The 17,060-nt window shown below is 43.1% G+C and overlaps 1 protein-coding gene across 6 annotated transcripts in view; it reads right to left on the bottom strand.

The window, feature by feature from the left end:
- Nucleotides 1-17,060, bottom strand: part of PLEKHB2 (pleckstrin homology domain containing B2) — a 35,267-nt gene that overhangs the window by 14,469 nt on the left and 3,738 nt on the right. For 3 of the 6 annotated variants that reach the window (XM_005282455.4, XM_065556079.1, XM_065556077.1), the window contains exons 2-7: nucleotides 9,505-9,552; nucleotides 8,664-8,816; nucleotides 6,583-6,685; nucleotides 5,939-5,978; nucleotides 2,390-2,479; nucleotides 1,136-1,244 (exon numbers count right to left, since the gene is read on the bottom strand). In XM_005282455.4, the coding sequence (XP_005282512.1) occupies nucleotides 1,136-1,244; nucleotides 2,390-2,479; nucleotides 5,939-5,978; nucleotides 6,583-6,685; nucleotides 8,664-8,816; nucleotides 9,505-9,541 (532 nt within the window). In that variant the 5' untranslated portion in view covers nucleotides 9,542-9,552. Of the gene's footprint in view, nucleotides 1-1,135; nucleotides 1,245-2,389; nucleotides 2,480-5,938; nucleotides 5,979-6,582; nucleotides 6,689-8,663; nucleotides 8,817-9,504; nucleotides 9,553-17,060 lie in introns of all 6 variants that reach the window. The other 3 variants (XM_065556078.1, XM_008165825.4, XM_008165826.4) reach the window with 1 other exon arrangement.

The following is a 17,060-nucleotide window of genomic DNA, read 5'->3' as shown; positions in this document are numbered from 1 at the left end:
GTCCCAGGGGGCAGTCAGGGAGCGGAGGGGCAGATGGGGCAGCAGTCCGGGGGGGCGGCCGTCAGGGGGTGAAAAGCGGGGGGGGCGGGGGCGGGCGCGGGTCAGATGGGGGCGGGCCACGCCTGGCTGTTTAGGGAGGCACAGCTTCCCCTAACCGGCCCTCCATACAATTTCCGAAACCCAATGTGGCCCGCAGGCCAAAAAGTTTGCCCGCCCCTGCCATAGGGCTAGGCAACCAGAGACGTAGGTTCTATTCCTGGATCTGCCACACATTCCTTGTATGACCTTGAATGAGTTACTTAATCTCTGTGCCTCAGTTTCTCAATATTCAAGATGGAGATAAAATTCCCAACCTCAAAAGTGTGTTGTGGGCTTAATTCATGTATGTTTGTATTTTGAGATCTTCAGATCAAGTGCCATATAGAAGAGCAAAGGTCTATTACTATATCCAAAGCCAACACATCTCTGCATTGGATTAAGTCTCCAGCTACTTAGAAGTCAGCCCTGCAGCCCCTGCAACTCCTCAGTCTTCCTGTAAGGTTGGCACTTGGAAGAAGAGCTCTCTAGGGAAAACCTAGATGCAGCAGGAAGTGCTCACAGCAATTCACTAAGTGGGACCTTCTCTCTCAGAGTCTGTACTAAACCAAGGGCCAAGCACGGTGCCAGAGGGCACTATGTGCAAGAGGGAGTGGTTGAGTGACTTAGAGCTAAGGTCCTAACTGCTTGTGGTCTTTAAGGGCTTGGTAAAAAAAAAAAACATTAAAGTCGAAGGGGAAGATTATGTTCCCATAGAATTTTTGGGGGGCATAGATGTGTTAAGCCAAATCTGTTGGACAATTTCCATCTTGAGTCAGTACAGTCTCTTGCTAAATCCCCAGAACTACTTCAACTGAATACAGAATTCTTCACTTCCTGACTGTGTCTAGTGATAATTACCTCCTTCCTCTCAAAAGGGAAAGGTTAGTCCAGTGGTTAGGGCAAACAACAGGGGGGTTCCTTCTAAAAACACCTACCGCTACATTCAGCATCAAGAGTGATGGCAATATTCAATAGGAAAGCTATCACTTCATAGTAACTTTAGTCTTGATTAGAATGTGTATGATTCTAGCTGGAGGAAGGAGCTAGTATTCATTACCTTGGTACGGATACTGATAAGGAACAGCATAGGCTTGTCCATTAGAGGCATAGATGACTTGAGGACCAGGAGGGGGATATGCACCATTGTACTGCTCGTAGCCATAAACCTGGGGAAATTAAACGTATCTATTAGAAAATGTTTCGCATCTTTTGGATTTGTTTAAAGTGCTTAACTCTCCACCCCATTGCTGGTGCAGTTTAGGGATAATCAAAATCCACTATGTGGAAGGCAGCACTGTGCTGTGAAATGAGCGTGGGAGACCTTCCCATATAGTTAACCACATTATTTTGCAAGTTAACATCATCAGTTCTTGCACCACCAAGTTTAGCCATTGTAGAACTATAATAATGCTGTCACTTAATACACGAGTGTGGCTGGCCGTGGCTTCTAAATAATCCTGTCTTGTCATATGCTAGAAAAGCACAGCCATTCAGCAGTTGACAAGATGGGACCAATAATGTTATGTTAACATCCCTGATCCCTCATGATAGACACCCTGAGGCAGTCTTTTCACTAATCTAAGGAATGAAGCATATTGCTCACCATGACTGCTGTTCACAATCAAAACTATTTATAAACAAGAGACTGGTTGTTCTGTTCCAAAGCCCAATCAGTAGCACAGAAAAGGACCAGTATTTGAATAATATCATATAGTATAAGTCAGAACATACTGAGATCAGCAAATATTTTGGTCCAATTGCTGCCCCATCCTAACCCCCATGAAAACAGAATATATATATAGCTATATATACACGTTGGGGAACTATAGTTACCTGAGTTACTATGAAATCCCGGACTCAAAGTCCCTATCTGTTTTACAAATGTCAGCTTCATTTATAAAATAGAATTTTTATCCTGGAAGTGCAGATATATTGTCAAAGCCTTCCAAAAAATTATTGCATCTCCTTGTATTAAGGGCGAAAACCCAAAATTAAGGACGTATGGCCAAGATTTGTAGAAGTGAGTAGTGATTTTGGGATGCCTCCATTTTTCTCTGCCCAATCTGAGACACCGTAAAGGGGCCTGATTTTCAGAAGTGCTGAGCAACCACCCAGAAGTCAAGACCCTTTAAAGGTGCCTCAAGCTGGGCACCCAAAACCACTGCTCATTTTTAACATCTTGAGCTTTTTCTATTTAAAAATAAATTATGTTTAAGAAAAAAGTCAAACCAATAGCACTTCCAAAGAACAGAGTCTGAGTGTTCGATACAGTCTTTCACACTTATTTTATGCTTCCTTATTACACCCTTACCTCAGGTGATGGGGTAGCGTACGCTGTGTATGGGGGAGGAGCGGAGGAAATTGCAGTCTCATCGTACATCACTTCAGAACCAACATAGCCCTAAACATTAACAAAGTAGACAGCAGTTATTCACTTCTTTACATTCAGGAGAACAGACTAGAATATGGACTAAACATACAAGTGACCCAACAGTAAACTGAAGTATTCCTAGAATTCCTGAGTATATTTATTACTGACAAGTGTCAATATCACACCATACCTATGCTTTAAATGAGGACCTTTATTACAGTAGCACACAATACAGACACCAAGTTTGAAAGGTTTTCTAGAGGATATAACTTCCTGGGGTGATCCACAGCAGGAAGAAAGAGGAGAGAGAGTGCATCACATAATGCCGCAGCAGGAGACTGAATAGGGGAGCAAAGCTTCAGCCAGATGGGCAGGTAGGAGCCAGCAATGCAGAGCAGCTCCTTGAATCAACTATTTTTTTTCTCTGACTTGTTTTATTCCCCTTACCTTAATGTTTTCAACTGATAGGTTATTGTTTTCTTGTTCAGGTTAAATTGATTAATTTGTAGGTGGGGAAGGAGCATTCTTCTCATACAAGTTCATATATTCTGCTTTCAGGTGCTCTGGAGTAATTCCACTGAGCTCAACGGAATTACATCAGTGCAGCTGAGTACAGATGTTAGCCTATAAGGATCAAAGGTAAAGATCACAGCTGCACCCAAACATTTCATACCAGTGACTTAAGCGTCTCAGCAACCCACGTACTTTGCCTACAAATAAGACAAAGACCAGAAAATAGCAGATCTATATTTAAAAGTCCCCTTCCTTCAGCTGTTTGTAGAAACATACATAATTTAAAACATTACACTGAAGCTATTTTTAGAAGCATCCTCTGCTGAATCTGTGTCCCTTCCAAAGGCAGTGACGAGGGGCGGGGAAGTAACTCACACAATAACCACAGCAGATTTCCAGTGGTTGGTTTGTTTATGTTTCAAAACGGCCTTGGATGTTTTTCCCTAGTTGTAGCAATGCACAATGCTGCTCCTATTCAACCAGAGGCTTTCTATAAGAAAAAGGCTAGCTTGATAGCTGTACTGCTCCTATAAGCTCCTAAAAATATTCTCTCCCTCCCTCCCTGCAAACACACAAGTAGATTTAGACACACAAGGATTTCCACTGAACTCATGGCACTGCTCAGGTATGAGAATTTGCAGGATCACAGCCTAAGTGACCCAATTGTCAGAAGTGGGAAGCACCCAGCTAGTCCTGCTGAAGTCAGTGGGTGCTGCTGGATGCTCAGCGCTTTTGAAAGTATGATCACTGAGATCCTGCAGATAGACTTCAAATAAACTTCTTCTTTATTTGAAATCTTATCCTAGGGGCTTAACAGTTGATAGCATCTGAAGGTCACTCTCTAAGGCCTCATCTACACTCATGGCAGCTTGTAGCATCACACTGCCGTGCAAACTGGCTGTGTCCACACTGCAGTGCGTAGCTACAATTAGCAGTGAAAGGCTCTGGCAGCAGGGAGCTGCTGGAGTCTTTTCCCCCTGCTCAAGTCTTTCACTGCGGTGCAGAAAGGCTCCAGCAGTGGGACACTACATTGCTAAAAATAGCAGTGTAGACATGGGAGGCACTGCTTGGGCATGTAGAGCGCCACATAGGCAACATAACCTAAGGTTCTATCAGGTCTTTACTTGCCAAAGCATCTACACTGCTATTTATACCCATGCTAGGGGAGCGTGCAGTGTATGTACTTCACACACCACCATAAGCGTAGACATAGCCCAAGATATTAGTTAGGGCATAATTTGCAAAGCTGATGGCTACCAGTTAGTAACCTCAATGCTGAGGCTGAATATTTACAAAACTCCCTATATTTTTGAATTCTATGTGCAATGACACTGATTCAAGGGTAAAAAAGGAGTTCTGCACCCCCTCTGGTTTTCACAGATTCATTCCTTTGCCCTCTGTTTAAAACCACAATGCAGCATAATGTGGCATTCTGCACGGTAAAGCAGTTACTTGGTACAAGAAAATAGCACTTTTACCACACTACAAATATTGCTTCGGGTATCCAAAAATATAAACTGTGTCACATGATGGGATGTAGCAGCTATTGTGGCAATGTGGGGGCCAGGACTATGAAATAAGCTTTTGGATGCAGGGGTCAGTATTTCCCAATGGAACTGCAGTATTTCAGAGACCTGGTATTAAAGGATATATCTACCTTGCAGCTGAGGTGTGTGCTTAAAGCAGGGATAGACAAAACTTGTGCCAGCTCAACTTGAGCAAGGATGCTAAAAACAGCAACACAGATGTTGCCAAATTAGCAGCAGCTTAGGCTCACCACCCCATTTCAAGCCCACCCAACCCCTCAAGTCTGACCTCAGGTGGCTAGCCCATGCCACCACCTGTGCAGTAATGTCCACATTGCTATTTTTAGTGTGCTAGCTTGAGCTGAGATAGACCAGGTCTGCCTACTAATGCTGGGAATCGAACCTCCCAGCTGCAGTGCACATATCCCCTTAATATTGCTCTTTACCGATTTGGGGAAAGCGATTGCCAGAAAGTGCTCTATGAGCCAACCTCAAAGAAAGGCAAAAAAAGTGAGTCAACGGCAGAAGTAGGATGGCTAGGCCTTCCAGCAGAGCAAATGCCACAAGTTATATCATAAACTGCAAGGGTTTACAACTGAGCACAGATCTGTCTTTACAGATGAGGGAGTGAATAAGCCATTTTTCATTAGAGCGAAGCTTAAGGTGCCAACAAAAGGATTTTTATTCCTTTTTCCAGGGAGTTTACGGTGGCAGTATTTAGATACAAGATAGAACATTTGACTCAAAAGACACACACAATGTTAACTGCAAACGCAAACTATGCATTTGAGCATGCAGTTACCCAGTTTGAATACATACATGAACCATTTTTTGCTGAAGCCCAAGTTTCTGAAGTTAGTTCTATACAGAATGATTTCCACAGAACTACATAAAGCAAAAATGCAAAGCCAGATTTTGCATCTTCTACAATAGCTACATAAATGTGGCTGTCACTCATTTCAGCTAGAGGCTTCTCTACACATACACACACCCCACCATCATCTGGCTTCCTTGTGGACTACCCGCATATAGATGGACTGATCCCAATAGATAATGAGAGCGTGAGACAGCCAGACTATCTTTACCAGCTACAAAAGAATTCATGAGTGCCCACAGTCCCGATGGGTGCTCATTCTTCGTCTACAGATCAGCCTTTTCCCCATGCCAATGCTTTCTGAGCCTTACAGCACAGTAGCTGCGGCACTCCAAAAGATCACTTTTCGCCTTTATCTAGCATGCACGGACACAAAACCTCCTTCTACCAGAGTTGTGGGCACCAGATCCATGATGCTCATATACCCCTTTCTGGCCCAGGAAATGCAGGATAAAGCACAATAATTCAAATGGGTTCTTGAAGACCGTGTGAAGGAAAATTGCTAGGCCACTGACTGCCACTCACACACACTCCCTCCCTACCCCATCACCATGGAAACGTTCACAGTGCACTTACCGCATTTGTTCTAGCATCCTGGAGAGCAATTTTCCATGCCCTGCAAGAAACATTTACTGGATAAAGAGATACTCCACATTTCTTGTAAGGTTCTGAACAAAATATAGTTAGCCATTAAACCGTACAGCAGGAGCCAAGTTTCAGGAGCCAAGTGATATGGTGGAAAACGTATATCGAAGTTACTGTGGGTGAAGGTAGCCTAAAGTTAAGGTAGGACATATGCACAGAGGGATTGCAGGAAGGAGGTATTAATTCTTCTGTACAGTCCATAAGCTATGGCAGGAGTAACTTGTGCTGTTTTGGGGCTCCTTGTTGTTAGAATACAAAGAAGGGTAACAAAGAGCCAGGCATTAAGATGCAGGAGACCTGCAGCCACACGGAGGATGGGGCATCACTACTAAAGTAACAATTTGGAGTGGAGAGAGGGACACGGATGTGTCCCCCCCATCCCTTCAGCCAAATTTCACCTGTGCCAAGGTGTAACCTAAAAAGAAGAGGAACAAGAGCCCATATCAAAGGAACATTCTTCCTCTCAGCATTTGCCAGTATGCAGCTACCTTGAGGAATTCCAGAATATTTGGGCCCATTCTTGGGCTACAAAGAGCTAAGTACAGCATATTAAATAACATTCTTTGGAAACTCACAAGCAGTCATCCGCACTCTCTGCACAGAGGTTGATTGTTTTCCCATCCCGACAAACAATCTGCAGCAAACAGTCTCTTGGCTTCCCCTCTGGGGGCTGGAAATCTACTCCAGAAAAAGAAAGCAAAAGATTTCCATTTAATATATTGGAAAACAAAATCCTTAACTTCTTGAAGATTCTAATTAATTCACATTGTCTCAGTCCTTCTGGTCAGGTTTGAGTAAAGCAATGAGGTTGAGATATACAGGTTTTGGTCTCCTAGGGCACACATACACTGCAATAAAAGACCCACAGCATAGCTACGGCTGGCCTGGGTCAACTGACTCAAACTGTGAGGCTAAAAAATTGCAACGTAGACATCTGGGCCCAGGCTGGAGCCTGGGATCCTTCTCATGGGGTCTCAGAGCCCAAGCCTGAACATCTACACCGCAATTTTATAGCTCCACGGCCTGAGCCCTGCAAGCCCGAGTCAGCTAACCCAGGTCAATCACAGTGTAGACATATCCCTAGGGTAGGGGCTCCATCAGGACAGGAGAAAGTTACTACAGCTTAGACTGGCTGTCAGTCGAAAGCCTCTTAGGGAAGGACTCCGGCCTACCAGCTCGGATTTCGTTGTCACTGTATATAAAATGTTAGGCTAAAGGTTCTGTTAGAGACAAAACTGCATGCACAAATCTGTCTTGTCCAAGTGGGTAAAAAAAAAAAAAAAAATATGCTGGCAAACACACAGATTAAACTTCTTCAAGCTCTCTCCTACCTGAAATCAGAAGCTGCCTGCACATATGGCATCAGCTCAGGAGACTCCCAGCAATTTTGTGCTTTAGGAAAGATGCAACAGTTTTTCAGACCATGAAGCCATTTGCAACTTCAAGCCTCAACCAGTTTTAAAACAAACACACATGTTGAATTTAAAAAGCTGCAATGACGAAGAATCACTTACCTGTTACTAGACCAAGCAGAACACCAGTGTTAGAGAGTAATTATGTGCTAAGAGCACGCTAGTTCAGTGAGTATATCCTCTCCCCAACAAGACAGACATGCCAGCCTTGCTGCCTACCAGGGAAGGTCATGCTGAAATCTGGGGAAACATATTCATGGGAGTGGATTGCTAACTAACCTGAACCCGCTCAACTAGAGGCCTTAGCCCTATATTGCCTAATACAGCCACAAAGGAGCTGAGTCAGCCAGGAGTCCACATTCCAGATCACTAGCCAGAACACTATAATCCCATTTAGAGGCAAGGAGACAGCTGGATAAGGCCCCATGCACAGAGCCCTGCATAAGCAAAGGCCAGCCTTGTTCCCTGTGTGCTGCCTGCATACTGAATACAATGGCAGGATAGAATGCAGAATGAAAGGTGCTACAGCCTTCCCAGGACACCGTGGAGAGCACCAGCCTGAACATTACCAGTCAATGCTGTGTGTGTATTTCTTGCTGGGTTGTGCCCACTGAAAGGGTGTTTCTTTACCAAATAAATACACTCTCTACCGCTGGTGTCCTTCTGGTCGATCAAGTATCAAGTGAACACATGTCTCTAAAAAAGGGTGTGCTAGTACTTGGATGGGGCCATCCCTCTAGTTCTCTTTTCTCCTCCCAAGCCTCTGGACAGTGCCAACTCCACAATGTCCATCAGAAGCGCATGACATCAGGTGCATCAGCAGTCTGCTATCCGTATCCCAAACTCACTTCTGCCACCGTGCAGCCATTTACTCAGAGTATACGCTAGCAGAATCAGTGTCATATACACCGCTACCTCGATATAACGCGACCCGATATAATACGAATTCGGATATAATGCGGTAAAGCAGTGCTCGGGGGGGGGGGGGGGCTGCTCACTCCCGTGGATCAAAGCAAGTTCAATAGAACGCGGTAAGATTTTTTGGCTCCCGAGGACAGTGTTATATCGACGTAGAGGTGTATCACAAGTTTACCATCACTCAAGTAGTGTTTTATATGTGAATTGTGGCAAATGCCAAGATGATCTACCACATGATACAATGCTGTGAGAAGCCACTCCCTTTATTCGTTTACAGGTATGGAATCAGGAAAGAAATTTTAAAAATTAAAAAGCACATGTTCTACCTCGGCATTCGTTTCCCACTCTGATGTTGATGCAGTGCACTCGCATGTGGACTTTATCCTCTATGTCATGCCGCTGCTGATCGTCATAGAATAGCAAATGGCCATCAGACCATAGGTCAAACCAATTCTTCTTCCAACGACGTAAAATAGTGCCTAAAAGAATGAAGAAAGTCACTTCTGGGAGCACTGATTGGAAAATGCTCATGTCTAATATGGCCAAAGCACCTTTTCAATTTGACACTTGGAACAAGATATTCTGCGGGTCCAACAACTAATTGCTAATTCATTGTGCATCATGAAATCTCAGCTTCAAAACAAAGAGACAAACAGTGTACAACAAATAATGCACATGATAGCTAGGCCTTATGTGTTATTTCTTATTTAATGATTAGCATTATGATTGCTAGGTTGTTTTTTTAAGCTAACAACCTAATGCTTCAGGATTCTAGCATGCTAGTGACCAAGTACTACATGGGACCAAGTGAATAAGCAAAGGCTGGTAGTTGTCCAGTAAATTTTCCAAGCTCCACTTATAATAATCCATTTGGTTAGGTTTTTATTTTTTTCCACAAACCATTACTTATAGAAGACAACTATCAAACCAGGTGTGCTCAGCTATAGCAATGCCTATGTTCCCATTATTGTAATCCAAAAGGTCAGATGGTGATGCTATCAAAATAGACCATTTCTTTTGGTCCAATATCCTTGAGAAAATCCTTATAGAACTGTTTAAATGGGACACAGGGAAATATATTTTTCCCCACTGATGGTCTACAAGAGAAACCGACACACACAGCCAAACTGTCTGTTGGGGAAAGTAGGTAAAAAGCCCATCACTCACTTTGCCGAAGCAGCCATCCACTCTTCACAAATGCCATCTCTGTTTACTCTAGGGTGAGAAAAGAAGAAAATTTAAAAAGAGACAACCATAATTTTCAATACATTGCAATAATCAATCAGGGAGAAGAATCTCTAGGCATCCTGGCTAGTTGTAACACCTTGATGCATCTAGCTGATGTGTGCACAAGAGTGTCTCCTTCCTCAAATGCATACCCGTTGACTACATGGCTGGGATACAGTCTGAACCATTTAAGAGTGATCTGCAAGGGTTACTGGAAAACTCTCCAGATAATCTTTTGGCAGCTGGGAAGATACCCAGTAAAGATCAGTTAATATTCCACAAACTTTTACACTATTAGTGAATGCAATGAAAACCATCCTATGATGTTTGGAGATACTTTCACTACTAGTGACCTATTTCTGTTCTTTACTAAGTCATGTTATCAGACATATAGATGAACACAATATGTTGAAGAAGAGTCCACATGGCTGGGAAATCATGCCTCAATCTATTAGATTTCTTTGAGGGGCTCAACAAGTATGTGAATAAGGGTGATCGAGTGGATATAGTGTACTTGGATTTTCAGAAAGCCTTTGACAAGGTCCCTCACCAAAGGCTCTAAAGCAAAGTAAGCAGTCATGGGATAGGAGGGAAGATCCTTGCATGGACCAGTAACTGGTTACCAGATAGGAAACAAAGGGTAGGAATAAATGGTCAGTTTTCACAGTGGACAGAAGTAAACAGTGGGACTCCCTAAAGATCTGTACTGGGACCAGTGCTTTTCAATATATTTATAAATGATCTGGGAAAAGGGGTAAATAGTCAGGTGGCAAAGTTTGCAGACAATAAGAAATTACTCAAGATAGTTAAGTCCACAGCTGACTGTGAAGAATTACAAAGGGATCTCACAAAACTGGGGGACTGGGCAAGAGAAAGGCAGATGAAATTCAATACGTGCAAGATAGTGCTAATCGAAAAACTTAATTCCAACTATACACATAAAATGATGGGGTCTAAGTTAGCTGTTATTACTCAAGAAAGATCTTGGACACATCATGGATAAGTCTCTCACATCCGCTCAATGTGCAGCAGCAGTCAAAAAAGTTAAAACAATGCTAGGAGCTATTAGGAAAGGGAAAGAGAATAAGATACAAAATATATTGCCACTATACACCCATAAAGCCAAGGTACACCCAAACCCTGAATATTGCGAGAAGTTCTGGTTGCCCCATCCCAAAAAAGAAATACATTCAAATTGGAAAAAGCATAGAGAAAGGCAACAAAAGATATTAAGGTTTTGGAACAGTTTCCATAGGAGGAGAGATTAAACAGACTAGCACTGTTCATCTTAGAAAAGAGACTGAGGGTGGATCTGTTAGAGGTCTACAAAACCATGAATTTTGTGGAGAAAGTGAATAAAGAAGTGTTATTTATCCTTTCGTATAACACAAGGATCACCCAATGAGATTAATAGGCAGCAGGTTTAAAACAAACAAAAGGAAGTACTTCTTCACACAATGGACTGTCAACCTGTAGAATTTGTTGCCAGGGAATGTTGTGAAGGCCAGAAGAATAACTGGTTTCAATTAAGAATTAGATAAGTTCATGGAGAATACATCTACCAATGGTTATTAGTAAAGGTGATCAGGGACACAACCCCATGCTCTGGGTTTCCCTAAGCCTCTGACTGCCAGAAGCTGGGAGTGGATGAGAGGGGGAAGGATCACTCAATAGTTGCCCTGTTCTGTTCATTCCCTCTGAAGCATCTAGCACCGGCCACTGTCTGGAGACAGGATTCTGCGCTAGATGGACTACTGGTCTGACCCAGTATGGCCATTCTTATATTCTCAATATTAAAGACCAGTTTTGAGTTTCACTTGAACTGACAAAAGCAACACATTCCCAACTAAAACTGCCACATGCCACTAGGAGGGGTGTGAGTCAGCAGGTGACTGAGAATGTCATCTTCATTCCCCAACACGAATCAATTTCATAACTGTTCCCCTGGTTTTCATGACACTCCACGAACTTCCTCTATTCTACTTCTCAAAACTCATAAGCTATATGACCACCCTAACTTCCCCATCCAGTCAGAACTTCCAACCGTGCCCTTCTTTCAGTCCTTGCTGAATGCCTGCCCCAGCTATCCACCCTACAGAAAAGCTCACCAGGACAGAAAGGACATAATGTAATGTTAATGGGGAGGGGAAGAGTTCTCCTTTATGACCTGTGTTGTCCCATATCAAAACTGTCTCCATCTCCCTCAGAGAGGCACTGTTGTTCTTGAACTTGCACCTATTTAAAATGAAAAGTTCTTATTTCTCTTTAGCTTTCAAGTGACACTATAAAATGCTTGATACTGCACATAAAGGACACTACACTAAACCAAGTTCTATTGCACATTATACTCAACTGCTGGGCTGCTACATTCTGGATTTGGTTGCATGATAAAGGAAATTGAACAAGCCTCAAAAGGAAATGTAGGGAGGAGGGGGTTTTGTTTTATAACACACAGATGTTTTGACTGTTATTTATTTTTAAAGGGTTGGGTTTTGAATCACAGCCAGGTGAGTAGACAGAGCAGCTAGAACAAAAGTGTTGTTTTTTAACTTGCAACAAGGTCAATCCTTCAGGCGCAATTTAACTTGTAAATTAAGACTATGAAAGATGCAGGAGTTTAAAGGAGATTCAGACCCCTTTGAACCTACTACTCAACATTTGCTTGTTATGAAAGTACACAAAAAATGTCCATTAAAGGTCTCACTGATTTGGCATATTTTAACAAGTTTGCTGTCCTCTACCCCTTTCCAGCTGATGATCTAAAAGAGCTTTACAAAGAAGACTCAATACCCTTGCAAATTATGGTAACTATCCCCTTTTAGAGATGGGGAAATTGGAACAGCTACCAAAGTCCTGTCATTATAATTTGTAATTACAGATAAAAAAAGTGCAGAAATAGCTCCAGTATCAACTGCCCCCATGTACTCTCTGAATTTAGAAGGGAAAAGTTCTCTCAGGCAGAGACTATCTGTTCAGTTTTAGCTTAGGTCCTTTATTAATATCAAATTATAAACCTTACCACACATACAAAAAAAAGGTTTAAAATGGAAATCCTAGTGAGCACTCAGGTAATGCTTTACTACCCAGTTCTTACAACAAGATTCTAAAATATTCTTAGCCCCGTAAGCATGACATCTGCTCCTCTGCCCCTTTTCTGATCTCTAAGTGCACATCTTCAGGTGTCAGGCCCCATGCCTTTACTTAGCCCCAGGTGTAAGTCTGTCACTCTCAGACCAGGCCCCAGGCTACAGTATCCTGTGTATCAACTGTTCTGATCCTAGTAGCAGGTCCAACTGAGTTTGAGCAACTGCTACTGCACCCACCTTGATCTCTTCAGCAGTTTGTAACCAGAAGCATATACAGTGACCAGACAGCCTTCTTAAACTGTTTATTCTAACAGTAGAAAAAAAGCATTTATAGAAAAAGAATTTTAAACCAACCAAGTCTCCATGAATGTCTCTCTTACCTGAAGAAGAGCTCTATGTAAACTTGAAAGCTAGTCTCTGGCCTTGGCTACACTGGCAATTCACAGCGCTGCACTTGCTGCGCTCAGGGGTGTGACCCCCCCCCCCCCCCCCCAAGCACAACAAGTGCAGCGCTGTAAAGCACCAGTGTAATCAGCGCCTGCAGCGCTGCACGCTCTCTCGCTGCGCTGCAAGCTATTCCCCTCGGAGAGGTGGAGTACTTGCAGCGCTGCGAGAGCGCTCTTGCAGCGCTGGCGGCGCGACTACACTCGCGCTTCACAGCGCTGCCGTGGCAGCGCTGTGAATCCGCGAGTGTAGCCAAGGCCTTTCTCTCACCAACACACGCTGGTTCAATAAAAGATATCACCTCACCCACCTTGTCTCTCCAATATCCTCAGAGCGACACAGCTACAACACTACTGCATATCTTACCTAAAGGCTTACCATCCCCAGTTGGTAACCTAAGCAGGTCTCACTTCAGACAACCCTATCTCTGTGTCTCTGGTTCCCCCAAACAACTCCTGCCCCCCTTGAGCATCCTCTTTTAAACTGTCCAGAACTTTTTTTGATCTCTAGTGAGCGCAGACCTGTCAAGGCTGCTTCCCCACTCTGAACTTTAGGGTACAAATGTGAGGGCCTGCATGAAAACTTCTAAGCTTAACTACCAGCTTAGATCTGGTCCGCTGCCACCATTCCCAAAGCTTATTCCCTTCCCTGGGTAGCCTTGAGAGACTCTTCACCAATTCCCTGGTGAATACAGATCCAAACCCCTTGGATCTTAAAACAAGGAGAAATTAACCATCCCCCCTCCTTCCTCCCACCAACTCCAGGTGGATCAAGATCCAACACCCTTGGATCTAAAAAACAGGGAAAAATCAATCAGGTTCTTAAAAAGAAGGCTTTTAATTAAAGAAAAAGGTAAAAATTATCTCTGTAAAATCAGGATGGAAAAATAACTTTACAGGGTAATCAAACTTAAAGGGCTCAGAGGAATCCCCTCTAGCCTTAGGTTCAAAGTACAGCAAACAGAGATAAACACTCTAGTAAAAGGTACATTTACAAGTTGAGAAAACAAAGATAACTAACATGCCTTGCCTGGCTGCTTACTTACAAGTCTGAAATATGAGAGACTTGTTCAGAAAGATTTGGAGAACCTGGATTGATGTCTGGTCCCTCTCAGTCCCAAGAGCAAACGACTTCCCAAACAAAGAGCACAAACAAAAGCCTTCCCCTCCCCCAAGATTTGAAAGTATCTTGTCCCTTTATTGGTCCTTGGGTCAGATGCCAGCCATGTTACCTGAGCTTCTTAACCCTTTACAGGGAAAAAGGATTTTGGAGTCTCCGGCCAGGAGGGATTTTATAGTACTGTACACAGGACAGTTGTTACCCTTCCCTTTATAGTTATGACAAGACCTTTTCCTATCTGGGCATTGTCTCTTAACAACTCTCAAGTGTTTTCTGCGAAGTAGCTTATCTTGAGCCATTCTTTCCCTTCCTGCTTGTTTTTTCCATACACCTCCCTTAAACTACTAAACCAATTTAACCATACAGTAAATGTCCAATAACCAAGTCAATGCAGAATATTCATAATTCCAGAGTAGCTCCATGCCTGTCACAATTCGGTCTACAGGAGGCTGGCACATCTTACCTGCAGGATTCCAGATATTTTGTTATCCAGGCAGGAAAGACAACAGAACATACTAGAGCAGTTTCAGACATTAAACATGCATAAAGGAACATCACACAATCAGGCTGGGTTACAACATAAGACGAATAGGAGTCATTTAAGGTTTTACTATATACATCAGTGTTTCTGAAGGACGGGTGTGTGGATCGATGCCAGTCCCTGAGATCTCCCTGACACAATTTAGGAAGTCAGCAAGAGGGACCCTGGTATCAAAAAGGTTGAGAAACACTGCTATATATGACAGACAGTTGGTGAAATTCCTCCTAGGTCAGAACCCAGTTTTTAAAATGAGGGGAAAAAGTACTGTCATTGTCTTACGGCACATTGCATTAAAAGAGCATCTTCAAGCACCTCTTGTATTTCTTAGTAGCTCTGCTAGGGGTGTATAGAGAGATACTGAAATGTGTCTTATTAACTGCAGTTTTGTATTCTTTAGCATCAAGTGGCTAATTACCTTATTACAACATGATCAAAGACTATGGAGAAAGGCAAACTGCTAGCAGATGATAGCCCAGCCTAATTATTGTATTCCCAGGACTATTAATAAAGAAAACTGCTCCCTCTGTATACAGTCAAAATTCTGGAAGTTTGGGATGGTGAGATCAGCTTCTAGACAGGCATTAAACTATGATGTGCATTTAAAAATAAAGCTTTTAATTACAGCTGGCATTTAAGCCATCTTGCTAGTTCATCCATTTTGATTAGAACCCTTTGTAAGATCATATCCTGCTTTAAACCAGCTCATATCCTGCTTTAATGCTAGAAAACATACTTGCATTACACATCAAGGCTCCAAACCTTCATATACTTTTACAATTGCTGTTTTTTATGCATTGCTTTCAACTGGACTAAGTGTATGTGAAGATAATCAATCATGCACTTAAGACTTCGCAGGATCACAGCTTAAAGTCTCACAATTGTGATAACACTATCAATATGTCCCAATGCTCGTTAGCTATGCCATCAGCATCACAAATGCACCCCTTGTCCAGCAAGATATCAACTGCTAGCATTGGACACAGAAACTCTTTCCCCACTAATTCCTAATACTGGAAAATTAGCAGTTGTTGGCATGTATGTTAGATCTCTTCTATTTTATTACCCTTTGGATTTGTTTTGTGTTAGTGGGTCTCTTTATATATTCTCCCCCATTTAAAGTGACAAATTGTAACTGATCAGGTGACCATGAAATCTAGATCAGTGGTTCCCAACCTTTTTTGTTTTCCCCTACGGAGCACTTGAAAATTGCTGAGGGTCTCAGTGGACCACTTAGTGATCTTTCCGAATGTTGTTTGTATCGTTAGCTAACGATTGTAAAGCTCTTTGGATAAAAACACTATATAAAAAAAAACTTAACCTTTTTTGTTCTACAAATTAAAGCACACAACTCATATTTTCATATCAGTAGTCTTACCTTTCTAATGCGATGGATATGCCCTATCCCACCCTGCTGCGGCAGCCTCCGAACTGGGGCAGGGTAGGAGGGGGGTCTCTCTCCCACCACAGCTGCCATAGAGCTGAGGCTGGGAAGGAGGGCCATCTCTCCCTGGCAGCCACAACCCTGGAGCTGGGGAAAGACACCTCCTTTCTCTGGGACGTGCAGGGCTGCAGCAGCAGCCAAATTCTCCCCACCCCCCCTCTTCTCACCCCACTGCCCCCTCCCCTCCCTATTCCCCTCCCAAGGCCACCACCCCACCTTACATGTGCGTCTTCTCCAGGGTCCAGGCACCTAATTAATGGACCCAAGCCTGCATGGCTCCACTAATTAGGTGGGTGGCCCTCCACTCTCTCATGTGTGGCCGCCCAGGCGCACACCTTAGAGGAAACTATCAGCTGACCACCTGAATGGAGCTCACAGACCACTGGTGGGCCGCAGACCACAGTTTGAGAGCCTCTGATCTAGAGGTGACCATAGTTTACAGCACTCAGAAAACACAAGATCACGTGCTACTAGAGGCTCTCCATATTTACACTTTATTGCTGCATAGAGTTCTATGGCTTATCATCTGGTCATGCTACTAACTTCATTTTCTAAAAAGAGGAAGAACCAACAACTTCCTTCCTCCTACCTAAAATAGTTCTATCAAATACCCCAATTACTGTAGCATCTGAGCACTGATGATCTTTAATGTACACCCTCATGACACCCAGTGCTATTATTCCCATTTTACAGATGGGAAACTGAGGCACAGAGAGACTAAGGCCCAGATCCTTAAAAATATTTAGTCTCCTAACTTCCACTAATTTCAATGGAAGATAGGAGCCTAAACACTTTAATGATTTGGACTTCAGTGTCTTGCACAAAGTCTCAAGGAAAATTACATGCTAGCACCCTACCCATGGGC

The sequence above is a fragment of the Chrysemys picta genome, chromosome 9, assembly GCF_011386835.1.
Source record: "Chrysemys picta bellii isolate R12L10 chromosome 9, ASM1138683v2, whole genome shotgun sequence".
In the NCBI taxonomy this organism is placed as follows: domain Eukaryota; kingdom Metazoa; phylum Chordata; order Testudines; family Emydidae; genus Chrysemys; species Chrysemys picta.
The sequence above is the reverse complement of the archived record's forward strand: the minus strand, read 5'-3'. Positions and strand labels throughout refer to the sequence as shown.